Raw genomic sequence first — 17,002 nt, 5'->3', positions numbered from 1 at the left:
AGCTTGGCTCTCCTTGGCAAATGGTGGTGGCATTTTACCACTCAAGAAAACCACCTGTGGCAAGGTGTCCTCCGGCACATGTATCAATGCATAGAGTCCACCTGCCTCCATAGATCCCTACTCTACAGCTACAACCTCTTCAAAGACAACATCGACTTTTAACCTCGGGTGGGAAGTAGAATCGATTTCTGGTCCGACCTTTGGATAGGTCATTCCCCATTGAGGGTGCATTTTCCTAATTTGTCCTCCCAGCCAAAGACTGTCATGGGCCAAAGACTGTCATGGCTGACCACTTTGTCATGTGGGAACCCCGAGGATTTAGAATCCCAAACTTTAGGAGGCCCGTAGCGGACCACAAAGTGGAAGACTTCTTCGTATTGTTCTCCGTTCTTCAGTCAGTTTTCCAATCCAAGGCGCCGACAAGATCATTTGGTCACCTGCCCCCCTCAGGAGTCTTCTCGGTTTCTTCTTTCTACTGCAAACTCCAAATGTGGCCAATCTGGCCAGCCTCGTCCTCATCCATTGCTGTAAAAGGTTGGCTCCCTTTTGTCCCTCCCAAAGTGTTTTTGCTGGATTGCTTTATCCTAGAGAACCCTAACAGTTGATTAGCTTCAAAGAAGGGGACTGCCCATACCAAATAGATGCATCACGCGCACGGTGGAGGAAGAAACCGAAGCTCACCTATTCATCCACTGTGACGTTTGAGTACCCTCTGGGGGGACCTACTCCAACTCTTCAACTGGTCCTGGGTGACTCTGAGATCAGTCCCACACCTCTTTCACTCCCTCCATTCCCCATTGTGGTCGAAGTCTGGCATCCTTTGGTGGGCCTCTGTGGCTGCCATGTTGTGGGTGCTTTGGGGCAAGAGGAACAACAGGACCTTCTGTGGTGAGAAGGTTACCAGCAAAGCCTTGAAAGACAGGGTTAAAACATTGCTGATCTTTCAAGTAAAAAATCACAAGTCCTTCAAGCATTTCTCTGACACAGACTTTCATCAAGACTGGCAGGCCTTGCTGAATCTGACGCCCACCTGTATCCCTCGCGCCTCGCTCTGTATACCTCTTGAACCCGGCCAATCGAAGCTTAAATTCAATGGCTGCTCCCTAGACAACTGGGGCCTAGCAGGCATAGAGGGTATTTTTGAGACAAGGACGGTCAGACCCTCTTCTCCTTCTCTCGATTCATCGGGCACACTGATTCTAGTATTGTGGATGCTATCGCCCCTCTTCGGAGGTCTTAGGAACTTCAGTCCCACCTGGAGTCCAGTTTTGGTCACCGAGAGGGACTCCAAATATGTTTTCGCTTGGGCCTCAGGATCTTCTCCTTGTCTTTGGAAGCGGGACCATATTTGTGATGAAAATTTTCACATTTACAGGCATGTCTTATGGAGACATACCTGGTGAGAGGACAACGTAGCAGCTGATGCCCTCGCTAAAGAGGGAGCAATAGTAGAAGGCATACAGGGGATTTTCTGGCACCTTTTTTAGTTATCTTATTTTGTTATTTATAATTTGGATGTAAAGCACTTTTTGAGCCCTTTGCAGGTTTTTGTATAGAGCACCAAGCCTGTGGGTTTGCCTTAAACTCTTGTATTTCAATTACCCTTTACCTCGATTCAACAGTCAACACATTCAAAAAAGAAAAATATGGAAATGTGAAACCAAGTTGTTAGCCTAAAAAAATTGGTTTCCACGAAGCACACACTTAAAACGAATCCATGAAAATGGATGCAAATCCTTTAGTAGGGGACAGAACTCTTCCCAAAATTAATGTGCATCAAGTTTTGTTGAGTTGTTTTCTGTTTTACCAAGGTGGTCCACGCTTTAATATGAAGAGGTAACTGTTCCTTTTGCTGGTTTTTTTTTTTATTGTTTTTTATTTTTTTTTCTCTTTTTATGTCAACTTTGCTGGTTATTCTTTTACAGTATTGGCTCATGTGTATTGCTGGGGCTGTGCTCAAGCTGAGGTATGTCCAGGCTGGAAATATATGTAGAAGGGCCCGGCCCAAGCCGAGCCTACAGGGCAACCAGGGTTGCCCAAAAGCAGGCCTGGCCTGAGCCCAAAGGCCAAAGGCCGGCCCACACCCATTGGCAGCAGTAGCCACATAAGGCTGCCAATAGGCTAGGTTTGGACAGGACTAGGGTTGGGTTGGGTTGGCCCCAGCCTAGCAGAACCTTTATAGCTCAGTCTGGGCATGAACTATTTAATGCCAAGACTGGCCCACATGCTATGCCTGGTGGCCCAAACCAAGCCCTAAACTGGCTCTGGCCAGGATGCCTGAGGGCTATCGAATTGGCAGCTCTAGTATTACGAGTTGCTACAGTTATTAAGTGCCTATGAGGGTGTACCTTTTATTCTTTATAAGTCTCTAGGGTGTCGTAGTCCATCTGCAGTGTCTATTGAAATTTAGGAACCTTATAGAGACTGCAATGAAGGATTTTTCTCCTCTTGCTCAACCTATGGCTTGTATGGGATATTTTTTGGTTTTTCTTGGAGTCATTAACAATTCACAATTGAGTTAACATTGTATCTAGTTGAGTGAATTTTCATCACAGGACAGAATATTGATCACTAATAGTTTTGCTTTTTTCAATAGTTAGTTTCATTCTTTTACGCATCCTCCCAGTCATATCTTCCGTGAAAGCAGGAGTCCTGTCGAATGAAGTGAACTTGTTTAGAAATTGCCACCTTTGAAGGTAGTGCCACATGTATGGGAGAATTCTAAATGTATAAGTACTGCCATCCTTGGGTATGAAGTTTCTTATCAAGCTTCCTTTCCATGGGAGTTCCACTATATGTTATGCAAGAAAAATGTGATCCTTTGGGGATGATCTAAACTGCCATCATGAAGCATTAGATTACATTTTATTTGGCCGTAAATTAGCTTTTTAAAGTTTTCATTTCATGAATTTCCTATGTTGGCAGCTATTGTAGGATTTTTGGTTTATTTAGCAATCTTCCTTATTGGGTCGGCCATAAACATCTCTGCTTGGTTTCTCCTGTTGTGATTCTCAGACTTAGTGTTTATGAATTTGGGTTATAAGAATGTTTTGCTTGTGAAATAGGTTTGCATACATTTTAATAGGATGGCTGGTTTTAAGATTGAGAAAACATATTCATGCAGAAATTTGTTAATCTTCCATATCCAAAAAAAATAAAAAGGATCTTCAATCACGGACCGCACATTTGGAAAATAAAAAATTTAGAAAGTTAATTAGGGTGAGATTCTTCGTTATCACAGTTGTAGTTTATTAAGGAAAGGAAATCTAACCCCAATGAGAGCACTTGATGTGTATTCTTCTTGGTTAACACTTACTTGCTTGTGTAATCCTTTGTCTCTTGATGCACCTTCTTATTTATTAGACATTGAATACAAAACCAATATTATGATTAGATTAGTTCTTGTCAGATCTTTGCAACTTCTTCTTTGCAGGCTTGTGCAAACACTGTACTCTCTCATTTTCTGGGGCTTATTGTCTCACTGGAGCTACTGCGTTCAGTGACATCGCCATCATCAGAAGCTGTTGTCGTCCCCAAGGTTGCATAAGTGGCTGCTCTTCATCTGTTATTATAATAAAAGAAATTTCTTACTCCTCTCTCTCTCTCTCTCTCTCTCTCTCTCTCTCTCTCTCTCTCTCTCTCTCTCTCTCTCTCTCTCTCTCTCTCTCTCTCTCTCTCCGGCATAGGTAGAAGGACGGAATGCACATATCTGATCTCACTACAGAGGAATTTTTTAATGGTAATCATCTGGCAAAAGAGGTCGATATAGTTTGTAGTGTGAACGTTTGTTTTCTGTTTCAAAATGGTTGTTTGCATGGGTTATCCATTGTACCTCTCAGTATTTTTCTTTTTAAACGAAATCAAAGATTGAGGACCCTTTCCAACGATATCCTTCTCCTTGCTTTCCAGTGTGACACTGTGCCAAGAGTGCGCCAATACTTGCAACTAACTCACAATCATCATTCTGTGCAGATTCCTTAGCTATTCTATTTTTGCCTTTAGTCTCTGCAGGGAGCAAAGGTCTGGAAGGATGATGACAATTTCATAATAGAGGGGAAATAAATTTTCGACCATCCTAAAGGGTTCTAGAGCCGGAACTGTATTTTCTGGTGGAGTTTGGACTGTGACTGTACTTTTTATAGTAAAGCTTTGGTCTTGGCCTTGCTAACCACACCCTAAAAGACTTAAATTGATAAAACCAATGTTTAAAAAAGCGCTAATATTGTTTGGACTTGCTCGATTGGTTTTCAAAGGAACCGGTCCAATTCCCTTTAAATTTTGGGAATGGCCGGTTCTTGGTAGGGGTTGGCTAGTTCCACGTAATTTTTTTCATTTTATATAGGATTTTATTTTTGTTTTTTTAGTTGGTTTATTTTTCAGAGGCCTCACATGTCCCATGTAATCTTTATTTATTATAAATTTTTAAATTTTTTATTTTTCGAAATTTTATTATTTACTAAAAGCCCCAAATTTTCTTACGGATGGCCCCACACCTACTAGGTATAATGGGGTATATACATCTTCCCTCGTGTGGTTTTTTATGTGTTATGTGTCACTTTTTCCATGTGATAAATCTTTTAAAGTTTTTTAATGTGATAAATCTTTTAATGTTTTTTAATGTGATAAATCTTTTAAAGTTTAAAAAACTTGTATGGGCTATGAGTATGTATCCCACTTAAAATCTCCCTCTATTTTTTACTTTTGTGGACTCCATTTAAAATGACAAAAACAATCATACGACAAAATAAAAATAAAGATCTATAAGCTTCAGCTAAAATAACTAAACTCTATAAAGGTTACAAATAAAAAGTTCAAGTAGATGTTAATTTTAAAGGGCGAACTTGCATAGATAGGAATCTAAATACAACAATAGAATAAGACAAAGTTAAATCGAATTTTATGTTTTTAAAAATACTTTTATACTAATTATGACAAGTTGTCTACTTGTCGCACCTTTTTGCCCTTCTTTCTCTTTCTCCTCTACCCCTCCCTCTCTCATTAGGCAAAAGATATAGATCATCAACACGTGGGTGTGAGTGAGGGAAGATTATTTGGTTGGTGTAAAAGAGGGATCACTTGAACTTTTCAGATAGATGATATGGGTATGTGAAGTTTAGAGAATCTATACACAAGGAATTTGTTTGCTGAGGAGAGTAACTGAATATGTGGGTATGAGGAGACCATTTCGAGTATATGGGTATGTGAGGATGAAAACGAGAGGTCTAAGAGAATATGACGATGGATGAAAGAGAGCGTTTAGATAGAGAATTAGGGATTAAAGAGATCCTCTCAAGGGGAAGAATCTGTGGGGATGAAATAGACATGTGTCATTAGAGGGAGAATGTGGGGATAGAGGAGAGATCCATTTTTTTAAAAAAATGTGATTTTGCCTCAACGTAAGAAAATCTCTAAGCTAGATCAACGACAAGTTGGTAAGGTCAGGATTTTCAAGCAGAAAATAAGAGAAATTAAATACAAATGGTATTAAATATGATACAGAAATTAAATACAACACATCTAGATAAATAGAAACATTAATAGAAATACGAATCGAAGAATAATCAATTTAAGAAATTAATTTCAAAAAATGGTAAAAATAAGAAATGGGTAGGCAATAACCCCTATCTTTATAAACGCAAGTGACATTGGAGATTATAAAAAAATAAAAAATAAAAAATAAAAGAAAATAAAAAAAGTTGAGTTAGAAATATCCATTTTATTACAATGAATGGCATTATAAATTTCATTTTGATTATAAAATCAATTTGATGGTATAAAATCAATTTAGAGGTTAACAAACACTCAGATATGAAACAAATATTGATGATTTTATGTATTCTTGATAGGATAATGAAAATCCATAATGCAATACTCATTTTTTAAGAAGCTTAGAAAAACTGATTTTAAAAAATTCTAATAATTTTATGGAATTTTTTAAGGCCGGATTTAGTCGATCCATAGATGCAGACTGCTAGTCCAACTGGTTTTCAAGATGGGTGATCTAGGTCACCTATCCATTTTTTTAAACATTAGATAAAACACTGGAAGTCTTTGTTTTTTCCAATTTGTTTTCAAGTAGTTGAGAAATCAGATGGAGCACCTAAATTACACCGCAAAAAAAAGATGGAGCGCTTGGACTACGCTAGATCTTATTTTTTTGTCAAGTATTATCTTTTTTTTTTTTTTTACAAATGTTGTATAATTTGTTGATGGAAAGATTACATAAAAGAAATTACATCATTGCAAACAGAAAGAGAAGACAATAAAGCTCTACCATTAGCGAGCATGTTCACCACAGTATTCGTCTCTCTGTAAACGTGGAGAAAGAAGGCTGTCAAAGGTTCTACCATGTCAAGGATCTATTACCAAACTCATCTAAGGAACTCTTTGCACCTTATTGCACTAATTGATGACATTTATCGAGTCTCATTCAATCATGCAGCAGTTTCCAAGATTTCTACTAAAAAACTCTTCAAGCCTTGTAGCAAATTTAACATTTCTGCATGATTGGCAGTGGCTATGCCTATGGGCACAGTGAAGGTGAAGATAATGTCACCATTATCGTTACGGATAACTCCACCAATCCCAGCCACTCCTGGATTACCCAAAGAACTTCCATCAATGTTCAGTTTAAATCCACCTTGGCAGGGTACAACCCAAATACTACACATCCTGGCCTTGACAACCCCAGTGGAAAAAAGATTGTGCATGGAAAAAAGATTGTGCATGTTAATCATCGTAGAACTAATGGGAGTATCAGCAAAATTTTAATCAGTCCACTAAATCAAGTTAAAATTCCCCCCTAATACACAATGGATGAAAATTTTGAATAACATCATTCATGTCATTAATAAAAATTCCTTTAAGAGCAGACAAATTAGGACCATATGCATTCAAAAGACCCCAAGAAAAACCCATCATAGTTCCATGAAAACCAATCAACAGAAACCTATCCCTTAAAATAATCTAAATTTTTTTGTAAGACCAATGGGTCCCACAACACCCATAACCCACCTGAAGTACCTATGGCATCAATACCACAAAAACTAACAGCCCCTAAGCGCCATCTCTCTCTTAACTACAGAGACATTGGGGCTAGGGAGTTTGGTCTCTTGCAAAATCAACACACCAAGTTTATATTTGAACACAAAAAATAAAACATCACGTTTTTTTTTGGGATCACCCAAACCCGTTACATTCCAAAATAAAAATTTCATTTAACAAAGGGGGTTAGAAGATGAACTTGGTCCATCTAGACCCATTTCAAAATAAGTTTCTTTCAGCATCCATGCTTCTAACATTGCTGATGTGTCCGAAGACGAGGTATTGCTGCTTAAGTCTACCGTGGGTTCACTGAAGATGACATCTTTGGAATAGCTGCCTCCCTTAATAATTCCTCGTGCCTCCAATCTAGCAAGATGAGCGGTTCCTTTCAATGTACCCTTGTCCTTCTTATTCTTGTTAACTGGTTTAGCAAGAGTTTCGCAAGATTTTAGAACATCACCCGAAGCATTTGAATCCCCTTTTTCTAAAGACTTCTTGATCTTTTGTACTCCTTGATTTCCTGATAAATCACACTAATGGGGGCATTGAAATCCATCCCCATATCCCCCATCATTGAAACAACTAGAATTTCTTTCTTATCCTGATTGTTACCCAAGTCTTATGCTTCATTAGCACAGTTTGGCAACATTAAAGTAGGCATCAACTCCTGAGGGATAGCATCCAACGGTTCAACAATATCTGCTTTAGTTAAGGCCAAAGCAGGGTCAAAAAAGACTTGCTCGTCCTGTGATTCTTGATCTCCTTTAATCAATAATAACATCATCTGCATCACCAACATGCATAGGAGTAGGGGTTTCCTCATCCACCTCAATCACAACAATTGCTGACGGGTCAATATTCAATGGATCTAACCGACATCTCGGCTTGAAGTGTTCCTTGATATCAGCAACTCGATGAGGCAGGGGATACATTTCTCTAGAATTAGATGGTGGACAACACCGACTTTGGCAACCACACAGGCTGAAACAAAAAACTGTCAAATATTCTAAAAGCTTCGTCATATCTTCTACTACTTTCCACAAAGTAAGATTTGAAAAAGATGTCATTTAGAAAATCACTAGGTGATATTGGAAAATACCAGCCATGTACGCCTGCATAGCTCTTCCTGATGCCAGGCTGTCATCATATCCCTGCTTGGAACTCAAACCAAACATCCATTCAACTTCATTTTTTCCTTTTTTTCCCATAGGTTCAAATGTACCCGAGGGACTTCCAAATTGGCATACAACATCATTAGATACCCGTAAGATACAAATTTTACGGAGCATTATTACCCTTATGCTTAAAAGATCCACCTTCCATTATCAAAGAAATTCGCATCGCCAAACAAGGATCTCCGATTTTCGAAAATCCCAACATAAAATTCAGGAGCCTACCAATGGGAATCAAGAATTTTTAAATTTCAAATTTTAGAATTTAAAATCAAGTCTGTTACTCCAAAAATCCGCCATTGTTTCCAGCGAGCCTTCTTGGAATTTGTAATTATGTCGAAACCAGGGGCCATCTTTGGTATAGACATAGACAATTTATGATGTTTATCCAAGTTCCGACCATTCTCCTCTATTGAATCACGAGTTACCGGTTTGACCTTCTCTTTTGTATTTCCTTCAACAGCAACTGTAACTACAAAATAATCCTTATCTACTTGCAATCTTATTTTCTTTTACAAATTTACACCGAAAATCTTCCAAATTTTGACTCTCACAGAACTACAATCCACATCAAGGAAAGAGTCTCAATCTATGTCATAATAGTCACTACAACATCTGGTTATTTCCAACTGATGGTTAAGTTCCAAGCATGCAAATGAATGTCCCAAAACCTAATCCAAACTTCATCTTTCTACAGAAAAGGCCTATGATCCCAAGGTTCCCATCGATCCAATGACAATAGTTTCTCTCGAACCCTATAAAATTTATGACATAGTGCTCTTGATACTTCCTCTTCTGATTGTAACTTGAATGCCACCTTATTCCCAACAAAAGATTTAATATCTGGGTTATAAGGTAAATCCCAACCCCATTTAGCCCAGAAGCTAAGGCTAAATATATCATTAGAGGGGGGTGAGAACCAACAATGAAAATTTTGGACTTGATCAGAGACCTTTCACTATTGAACGATCTATAGATACAAGGGGAAAATAAGCATCTTCATCCTCTTCCCCATCGCATCCTCCATTGATCCCGACCCCTACATACTTCTTTATTAATCCTTAGAGAAAAGGCTAATTTTTTAGAAGATTTATCTCATGTCAACTATTATTGACCCACTTGAAAGTTGTCACATTCTCCTCTCTCTATGTTACATTTTTATGAAGCCACATTCTCCTTCTACGCTTTGCTTCTCTTACATTTATAAAATCTTAGGTCTAGTTGTCATATTTAAAATATGAGATTATATACAAGTCATTGTCAAGTAGATCTGATATTTAAAATCTACTATAAGATTATTAACTTATCAATTTTATCCACTGGGTGTGAAATCAAACATATACTGCATTATGTTACAATATTAAAAAAAAATTATTTTGGATTTTGTGCCAAGTTAATGAATATTTCTAGCCACACAACACATTTACCGGTCAATAATGATTGTGAACTCCTTATAATAAAATATTTTTCATTGTATAAATTTCCTTAAAATTTTCAACTTCTCTGCTGGAAACCCCAAGTTAATTTTGGCTTCCAATTTGCAAACGAAACCAACACGTTCCTTTCTGTATGCCGTGCTTTACGTTCGTAGCTAGGAATTTATGACTTAGATTACCCATTGGTGGAAAAAGGGTTGGCGTCGTGGTGGTAGCACTCCCCATAGCCTAGTTGTATATTGTGACTTCCATTTCCACTAACACTGAATTACCCAAAAAAAGCAAAAGAATGGGCATTGGTGAAGGGTAGAACAAGTAGGGGTTGGAAACGAACGTAGGCTTTGAAAGCATAACAAAATGCGAGGAATTTCCAAACCTTTTGGAATGTCGTTCACAAAGCATAACCATCTTCCTAGTTGGGATTCAAAAGTTATCAAGAGCTTATCTTAGGAGAAAACACTCAATTTGAGAATATAAATAGGAATATTAAATAGTGTGGCACGGGCATCAACCAAAAAAACTAAGGCTTCTCCCCATTTTTGGATGAAGTACAAAAATCAGCAAATCCATCCTTGCCCCTTGAGAAAAAAATCCTTAAAAAATAGGATTTTGGGGCTGTAGAAGTGCTGAATGTCATCTCAATAAGTGATCTAGACCACCTATTTCAATGGACGCTAAATCAATCAGCTTTGGACTATTTTAAGAGCTCCAAGGGTTTGATTTTACCTACAAAAGCTTATAATGGTTTTTTGACGTCGAATCCTTCGAAAAGATGGATTTTGAGGGGTGGTGCATGGGGTTTGCATTCTCAAATGGATAGTCAATCTTGGAGGGGGGTGGGTTGATTTGGAACAACTTTTTAAACTCCAAATTCATTTTTTCAATGGCGTTTTGCCTAATCGATACAAATTGTGATCCGAAAGGAAAATGATCTTAAAAATGAATAAAGATGATTTGAGAGTTTTGGGGTTAAAAAAGCCTCTTCACCGTGGCGTTGAAAGATGATTTTTCAACAGGAAAAGTCTTTGTGATGGCCTGAAAATTTATTTTCATCTCTAACTATAAAATTTAATGTTTAAAAATAGTGTAGATAGAGCAAATCTAAAAACCTTAAACATATTTAAAACTGACGGCCCAAATAATGCATTACAAGATGCACTATTTCTCAGACTTGAAATCCAATCTCGAGGTCAAGATGATCTACTTGAGGTCATCATCGAAACAACCTCTTCTAGTAAATTTATGAGATGCACCAATTGTTTAGGGCTTGAACTACGTTTTCCTTCATTAATATAGTAAGAAGCCACAATTTCATTTTAAATTCTGGAATTCCATAATCTCCCTTAGGACTTCTCTGTGCTGAATTTTAATCAAATTCCTTTATTCTTGCATAAGATATTAATGAATTTTCCTCTTTCGACCGCTGTTCTTCATTTCCCTCATTTTCACATTAATCACATTGTAGCATAATTTGAATAAAAAAATAATCCACAAAAGCACAAGACCAGTAATTTGAATCTAAGTAAATCACTCCTACTCAGGATACTCTTAAGTTTTTGTTGGAGTTCAAAGTTTTAGCAAGCTTCCTATCATCCACTTGGCAGCAGCAGCAAGTATCATGATACCATTTAGCGCAGGCTCAACACAAATTTCCAGTAAATAACAAAAATAGAAAAGAAAAGACATCAAAATCTTATAAACATGCTCAATCAATGTGGCTTCAAGACCAATGTCACCATTATAAAATCTAGTCTCCAATAAAAATATGAAGGTTTTCTCAGGTCTACATTTTGTCAGCTATGGTTTCTGAGCAATGCCTTTCTTATTGTTGTTCTCATTCAGTTTAAATCATACTACATAGAGGCATGATGTTGAGAAACATCATGCACCTCATCTATTTCACAGCATTACATGAAGAGAGCAAACATATGAAACCCTTAATACCCAAGACACCAAATGCCCACCATCCAAAACATTAATCTCAACAGAAAATTCTTCAGTTTAAGTGAGTAGAGGATATCAGCCTCTTGTCTATTTCATGGCTTTACAGCTCCATGTCCAACAGCCTAAATATACTTAAAATCAATTGGCCGTAGCAGCAAGTATCATGATACCATTGAGGGCATGAATAAAGGTTTGTTGAGCATGTTTCTTTCTCAAGCTTGACGAGCAAACCCTAGCTTTAGGCCTAACATGCTTCGGTCCCTTGCACTGCCAAGAAATACCTTAACTTAATTACGCCCACCTGAAATGTCTAGAGAATTAGGGGCCCATGGGAATTTCTACAGGGAGGCAGGGAAAGAAGATTATCTCTACAGCATTGCTTACTAATCATCCAGTGGTTGTCTTCCAGAACAAGAACCAAAGGCAAAGCCCAAGGTTATACTAAATTGGTGGTATATTATGCAGCCTACATATTTTAAAACAACCATATAAAAAGTTCAAACCACCATTTGTGGGTAGACAAAGAAAACCACATATCCACCCATTATGAGAGTGGGCACTACTGCAGCAACATGTATCCAAACATGTCCTTCTGAAGTTTAGTCAGTAGCATCCAATCATTACAAACCAGATACAAATAGAAATAGACAAGTTCAACCATGTAATGATAGTATACCAAGTTCGAACCACCATTTGTGGCTAGACAAATAAAACAATAGAAGATCCACCACATTTTTACATTCATCATGGGAGTGGATACTACTGCAAAAACATGTACCCAAGTTAATCTTACAGAAGTTCCGTCAACAACATCCACTCATTACAAACCAGATTTACAAACCGACATCAAACAGGTTTATACCAAGGGATTGAAGCTAAATAACCCAAGTGACAATACCGAAAAATGATCAAACTATCTCATTCATGCATTGAAGTAACTGGAACCATAAATAGATAATTACCCAATTCTAGACGCTGCAAAAAAAGTTACTGACAAAGAAAACAACTAATACAGTGGGCAAATAAAGGAATTTCCTCAGAAGATTCCTCATGGTTAAGCCCGCAAGGAAACTTTTTGGCGCTTGTAATTCCAAATCTTGTTTGCAAACATGTGTTTCAGCTGCAGTAATAGCTCCTAAACTCTGAGGAAAATACATAAGAAATTAAGCACATAGTAAAAACAGAGATAGTAACAGACTTCGGGCTCTTTATTAACCATCAACTTAATTTTGCTCATAGTTTCCATATCTAATACATGTTCATTTTAAACCTTAGACAAATGTTGGCCTAGAAAAAGTTTTTTGGGGATAGAATAGCCGTGGGATTTCCACTATGTACAATGCATTGCAGCGCCTTTATGACCTGACACCAAGCCAAGTATGTACATTCATCATGGGAGTGGATACTACTGCAGAAACATGTACCCAATGTTGTCTGTATTCATTAAGCCAGCACCTTTTTGTTTAACAGATATCACCTTATGAGTATGCATTTCTATATTTTTCCAAAGAAAAGAGAAAAAAAGGTCAAGCATTTCTATTTGTAGATGAACAAAACAGGACTTGCAAGAATAACAGATCCACATCATAGTACCTGGCTCAAATGAAAAAGAGGGTTTGATTAAAAAGGGACAAAAGGTATATCCAGCCTCCTAACAAGTTCTCAAATGAACACTATTGTGATTCAAAATTTCATAATCGTAGACCATTCATCAGATTAGATGATTGTACTTGAAAATTCTGAATTCCGACACTCCAAGAGCAAAGAAGTCTGCATGAACTTTATACCTTAAAAAATTCGAAAGAACTTTACATCCAAAACTAGCGCAGGAACTACAAAATTAAGTCTTCTTTTCCTTTGAGCAGGAAACAGCAGGAATTTTGCTCAGAAATTTCTCATCGATCATTCTATATTGATGTGAGAGAACTTTGTGAGTGGCATTCAGTTTCTCATCAACATGGTCTTGATACTTGTCATACAAAATAGGGAGAGTGAAGGAAATAACAGCTCCTGCAACAAATTCCCAATGGAACGACAAATAACCCACAAAAGATAAGGGAATAGGGATACATTCTTGAAAAAAAAAAAAGTTTATATAAAGTTCACACCTTAAAATGTAGAATTAAGGTGCACCTTTAAAATCCTTCGAAAACATTGTTTTGATGTTGGAAAAATATTTAATTGATCATGTCGACATCAAGATCTATAGATATGGAGAAAAAAAAGAGATTTCAAGTCCTAAAAATAATACATCTTGCAAGACATTATTTGGACCATCAATTTTCAAAATTTTCGTGCGTTCATAGATATGCTGGATTTGAACCTTTTTTGGGGTTTAAAATTTTATAATTAGAGATACAAATAGATTCTAACACTATCCAAACAACTTTCAACATCTAAATTGCATCTTTTGGAGGTGCACCTTACTTTGACTGTTTAAGGTTGCAACCTTATGCAAACCACAAGAAGTGAAGATAAAAAAGAACACAACAATCTGAAAATAAATAAATAAAATAACTAGAAGCAGGGGATCTGAAAGAAGTCGTATGAGAAATCAAATTCTTAGATATAACATTTTTCTCTGACAAATGAATTTCTTAGAGATAAAGTTCGTAAAAACTCACCAATGTAAACAAGCATAACGAAACTGCAGAGGCTGCTGAGGTAGCAAACAACCCACAAACCAAAAATAACCTGTGACGCGAATTTTACAAAATTTCAATTAGCTCGCATTGCGTAATGCCCTCAGATGAATTCAACCAGGTGAAGACACAAAAAATACACAACAATCTAAGAATAAAGAGATAGCAAAAGAATAACGAGATAGCCAAAGAATAACGAGATAGCAAGAGAACTCATTAGATCCTCTGTTCAATAAAGGAAAAGTTCAAAATAAGTATGAGAGAGAGAACAGAGAACGAAAGCATTGGGTAGTTTAGTTACCTCCAAGAAGAGTTTCACATCTCTTCCAAGGGCAATGTCATGTGCAATGGCAAGCAACCTGTTGATCCAACACCTTGCCGAAACTGCGACTTTCCCTACCATTTCTTCAGAAATTTCGAGATTAGGAAGCGGTGGAAGAGGCCTGAAAATTGACCAGAAAAACTCATCAATCCAATTTGAAAAAAAAAAAAAAAGCAGTGAAGAGATTCGATTGAACAAGCTATGAAAGAGATCCAAGAGGACAATGAATTACCTATTGAGAAGAGAGGCAGACTTTGCCCAGAAGAAGAGAATGGCAACCAAAAGCAAGAGCACGTTTGCCACAAGAGATAACAGACTGTAACCGGCTACTTCAAAAAGGAACCAGAACGCCGAGGCACCCATTAACACAAACACAGATAGATTCATCCGCTTCCATAGCAGCACATCCGCAACTGGAAAAGAAACACCCATTTTTTCCTTCTTTCAGAAATAAGAATAGAAAAACCAGAAAGAGAATGCCAAGAGAGATACAGAGAGAGAAAGAGAACCTGCTCCACCGCCAAGACAACGATGGACTGATCGACGAGGAGGCGATTGAAGGTGTGATGTAGTCACCTCTACTTCATTATCAGGAGCCATTGCTGCGAATTCCAACTCAGAGATGAAGAAGCTTAACTGTTTCCTCCCTCTCTCTCTCTCTCCTCCCTGTTTTGCTTCAGAATTGGTGGGGTGGGGTTGAAGCAATCGAATGTGAGGGTAGGTCTCGAATTCCAATCACAGGCATTCGAAATTCCAAGCAAGACATTGATCCATCTATATTTGATCGACACAAGCGCCCCCGCCTGAAAAGAGCGCGTATCCTATGCTCCCACGTGAGCATAGTGTACATTTACTTTCTTGATCAGATTGATTTTTTTAATCTTATTTTGAGAACAACTTAATAATTATAAGACGATTATTTTTCAATTTTTTTAAAAATTTTAGAGTTTTTTAATACTTAAATCTCACCCTTTAAGAATTTTAGATAGTATGCGTTCAATCTTATGATATTATATTTTTAAAGTGGGTAAGGATTGTAATGAGGAAAATTTGAGATAGGCATGACGGTCGAAGGTTTTACATCTCGAAAATTCGGGGTATTAACTAAGTTAATTTTAGATTTGTTTTACCTGAGGGAATAAATAGGCAGTATGCTCCTATCGGAGTAAAAACTCATTTGGTCAACATTGAAAACCCAATACTAACCAAATTACAAAACAACAAACAATATATAAGAGGGGCCCAAGAAACACCCTTACGCCGAGAGTTCCTCCTAAGAATAAAGGACACGGTTTTGGTGATTCAGCAGACTCATCTATTACCGTACGGTCCCTTGTCTATTTAATGTTGATCTCATAAATGGAACATCCACTAAAAGTTAAAGTGGATGTTTTTTTAAAAAAAAAAAATTTCAAATTTAGATTATTGTTACATATGATATTATTGAAGTCTAAAATTTTGAATTTAAGATATATTTTATAGGCAAGTTTTCTATGCTTTCCGTACCGTATAAAACTTATATATTTCTCCTTATCCAACTGTCCATTCTGAATGGAAGGCTAAGATTGCCCCAATCACAATGTCACATCTCTACAATATTTTATTTTAAAACTTTTTTTCTATAAACTATTTTAACATTAAATTTGGATGTCTAATCCTCTATTAAACTCGCACTAGTAAAAAATATATAAAAAATATTTTCAATAAAATAAAATGACCAAAATATCCCTTAAAGATTCAAGGGGTACTTTAGTCGTTATATTTTATCGAAAAGTTATTTTTAATATTTTTAATAAGTGCGCTCCAATGATAAGATAGCACGTGCCAAATTTCATATTCATACAATTTGTATAAAATAAAAACTAAAAAAATAATAATTTGAGATGTCAAATATAAGATGAAACGATGAGTGGTTGGCTCTCTTGATCAAAATTGGATGGCTGGATGGTAAGAGAAGCATAGATCTTCTATGATGTAGGAGAAGTATAGAAACCTTTCCTATATTTTATAAAAAGACAATACAAGAATAGTATGAGTCGGCCAACTCAAAAAAAACTTTTCGAGAATAAATGCCGGTCTTTCTAAGCATCACAATCCTGGCCTTATTTAGTTAGTCCGCATATATGCAGCATGTTACATGTATCCTCTGCCATATATTCTCACCGATCCATGTTGAGATTCCTCTTATGGAGGGACAACGAGGGAAGTCGCGGCTCATCTCCACCGTTCCTAGCTGAAAACAATGGTGGAGTCATGCATGTGGTGTGCAACAAGTAATGTGATATACACATGTCAATAGTAAGTAACATGGTATGCTAGGGGCATCTGCCGCTTTCACTTATGGGCGGTCAAGATTAAATATCATGGTGATGGAACGGACATTAGATAGTTAGACGTGCTATCTGTATTGTATATCAAAGTACAGGTCTTGAAATTGAGATT

The 17,002-nt window shown here is 37.1% G+C and overlaps 2 protein-coding genes and 1 long non-coding RNA gene across 6 annotated transcripts in view; 1 reads left to right on the top strand and 2 right to left on the bottom strand.

Moving 5' to 3' along the window:
• Positions 1 to 3,887, top strand: part of TIC21 (translocon at inner membrane of chloroplasts 21) — a 36,433-nt gene extending 32,546 nt beyond the window's left edge. The window contains exon 4 of the mRNA XM_088855920.1: positions 3,434 to 3,887. Within this exon, the coding sequence (XP_088712046.1) occupies positions 3,434 to 3,547 (114 nt within the window). The 3' untranslated portion in view covers positions 3,548 to 3,887. The remainder of the gene's footprint in view (positions 1 to 3,433) is intronic.
• A 2,366-nt stretch (positions 3,888 to 6,253) lies between these two features.
• On the bottom strand, positions 6,254 to 9,048 carry LOC148779057 (uncharacterized). Its single transcript, XR_016047603.1, has 2 exons — positions 8,144 to 9,048; positions 6,254 to 8,025 (listed from the first exon to the last, which is right to left on the bottom strand). It is a non-coding gene; the product is annotated as an uncharacterized LOC148779057 (long non-coding RNA).
• A 2,407-nt stretch (positions 9,049 to 11,455) lies between these two features.
• On the bottom strand, positions 11,456 to 15,286 carry LOC18433888 (reticulon-like protein B11). 4 transcript variants are annotated; one of them, XR_016047601.1, is made up of 6 exons: positions 15,070 to 15,286; positions 14,793 to 14,973; positions 14,540 to 14,681; positions 14,221 to 14,290; positions 13,384 to 13,606; positions 11,456 to 11,897 (listed from the first exon to the last, which is right to left on the bottom strand). XR_016047601.1 is itself a non-coding variant. In XM_088855919.1 (5 exons), the coding sequence occupies exons 1-5, from the start codon at positions 15,158 to 15,160 to the stop codon at positions 12,713 to 12,715; spliced, it is 510 nt and encodes a 169-aa protein (XP_088712045.1). In that variant the 5' UTR covers positions 15,161 to 15,286; the 3' UTR covers positions 12,307 to 12,712. The 4 variants fall into 4 exon arrangements, 2 of the variants coding, with proteins under 2 accessions (XP_088712045.1, XP_006844029.1); XR_966660.3 differs by lacking the exon at positions 11,456 to 11,897 and adding an exon at positions 12,307 to 12,738; XM_088855919.1 differs by lacking the exons at positions 11,456 to 11,897; positions 13,384 to 13,606 and adding an exon at positions 12,307 to 12,738.
• Between the last annotated feature and the right edge of the window lie 1,716 nt (positions 15,287 to 17,002).

Source organism: Amborella trichopoda, chromosome 13 (genome assembly GCF_054954075.1).
Source record: "Amborella trichopoda isolate Santa Cruz 75 chromosome 13, AtrichopodaSantaCruz75HAP2 v2.0, whole genome shotgun sequence".
Classification (NCBI taxonomy): domain Eukaryota; kingdom Viridiplantae; phylum Streptophyta; class Magnoliopsida; order Amborellales; family Amborellaceae; genus Amborella; species Amborella trichopoda.
The sequence above is the reverse complement of the archived record's forward strand: the minus strand, read 5'-3'. Positions and strand labels throughout refer to the sequence as shown.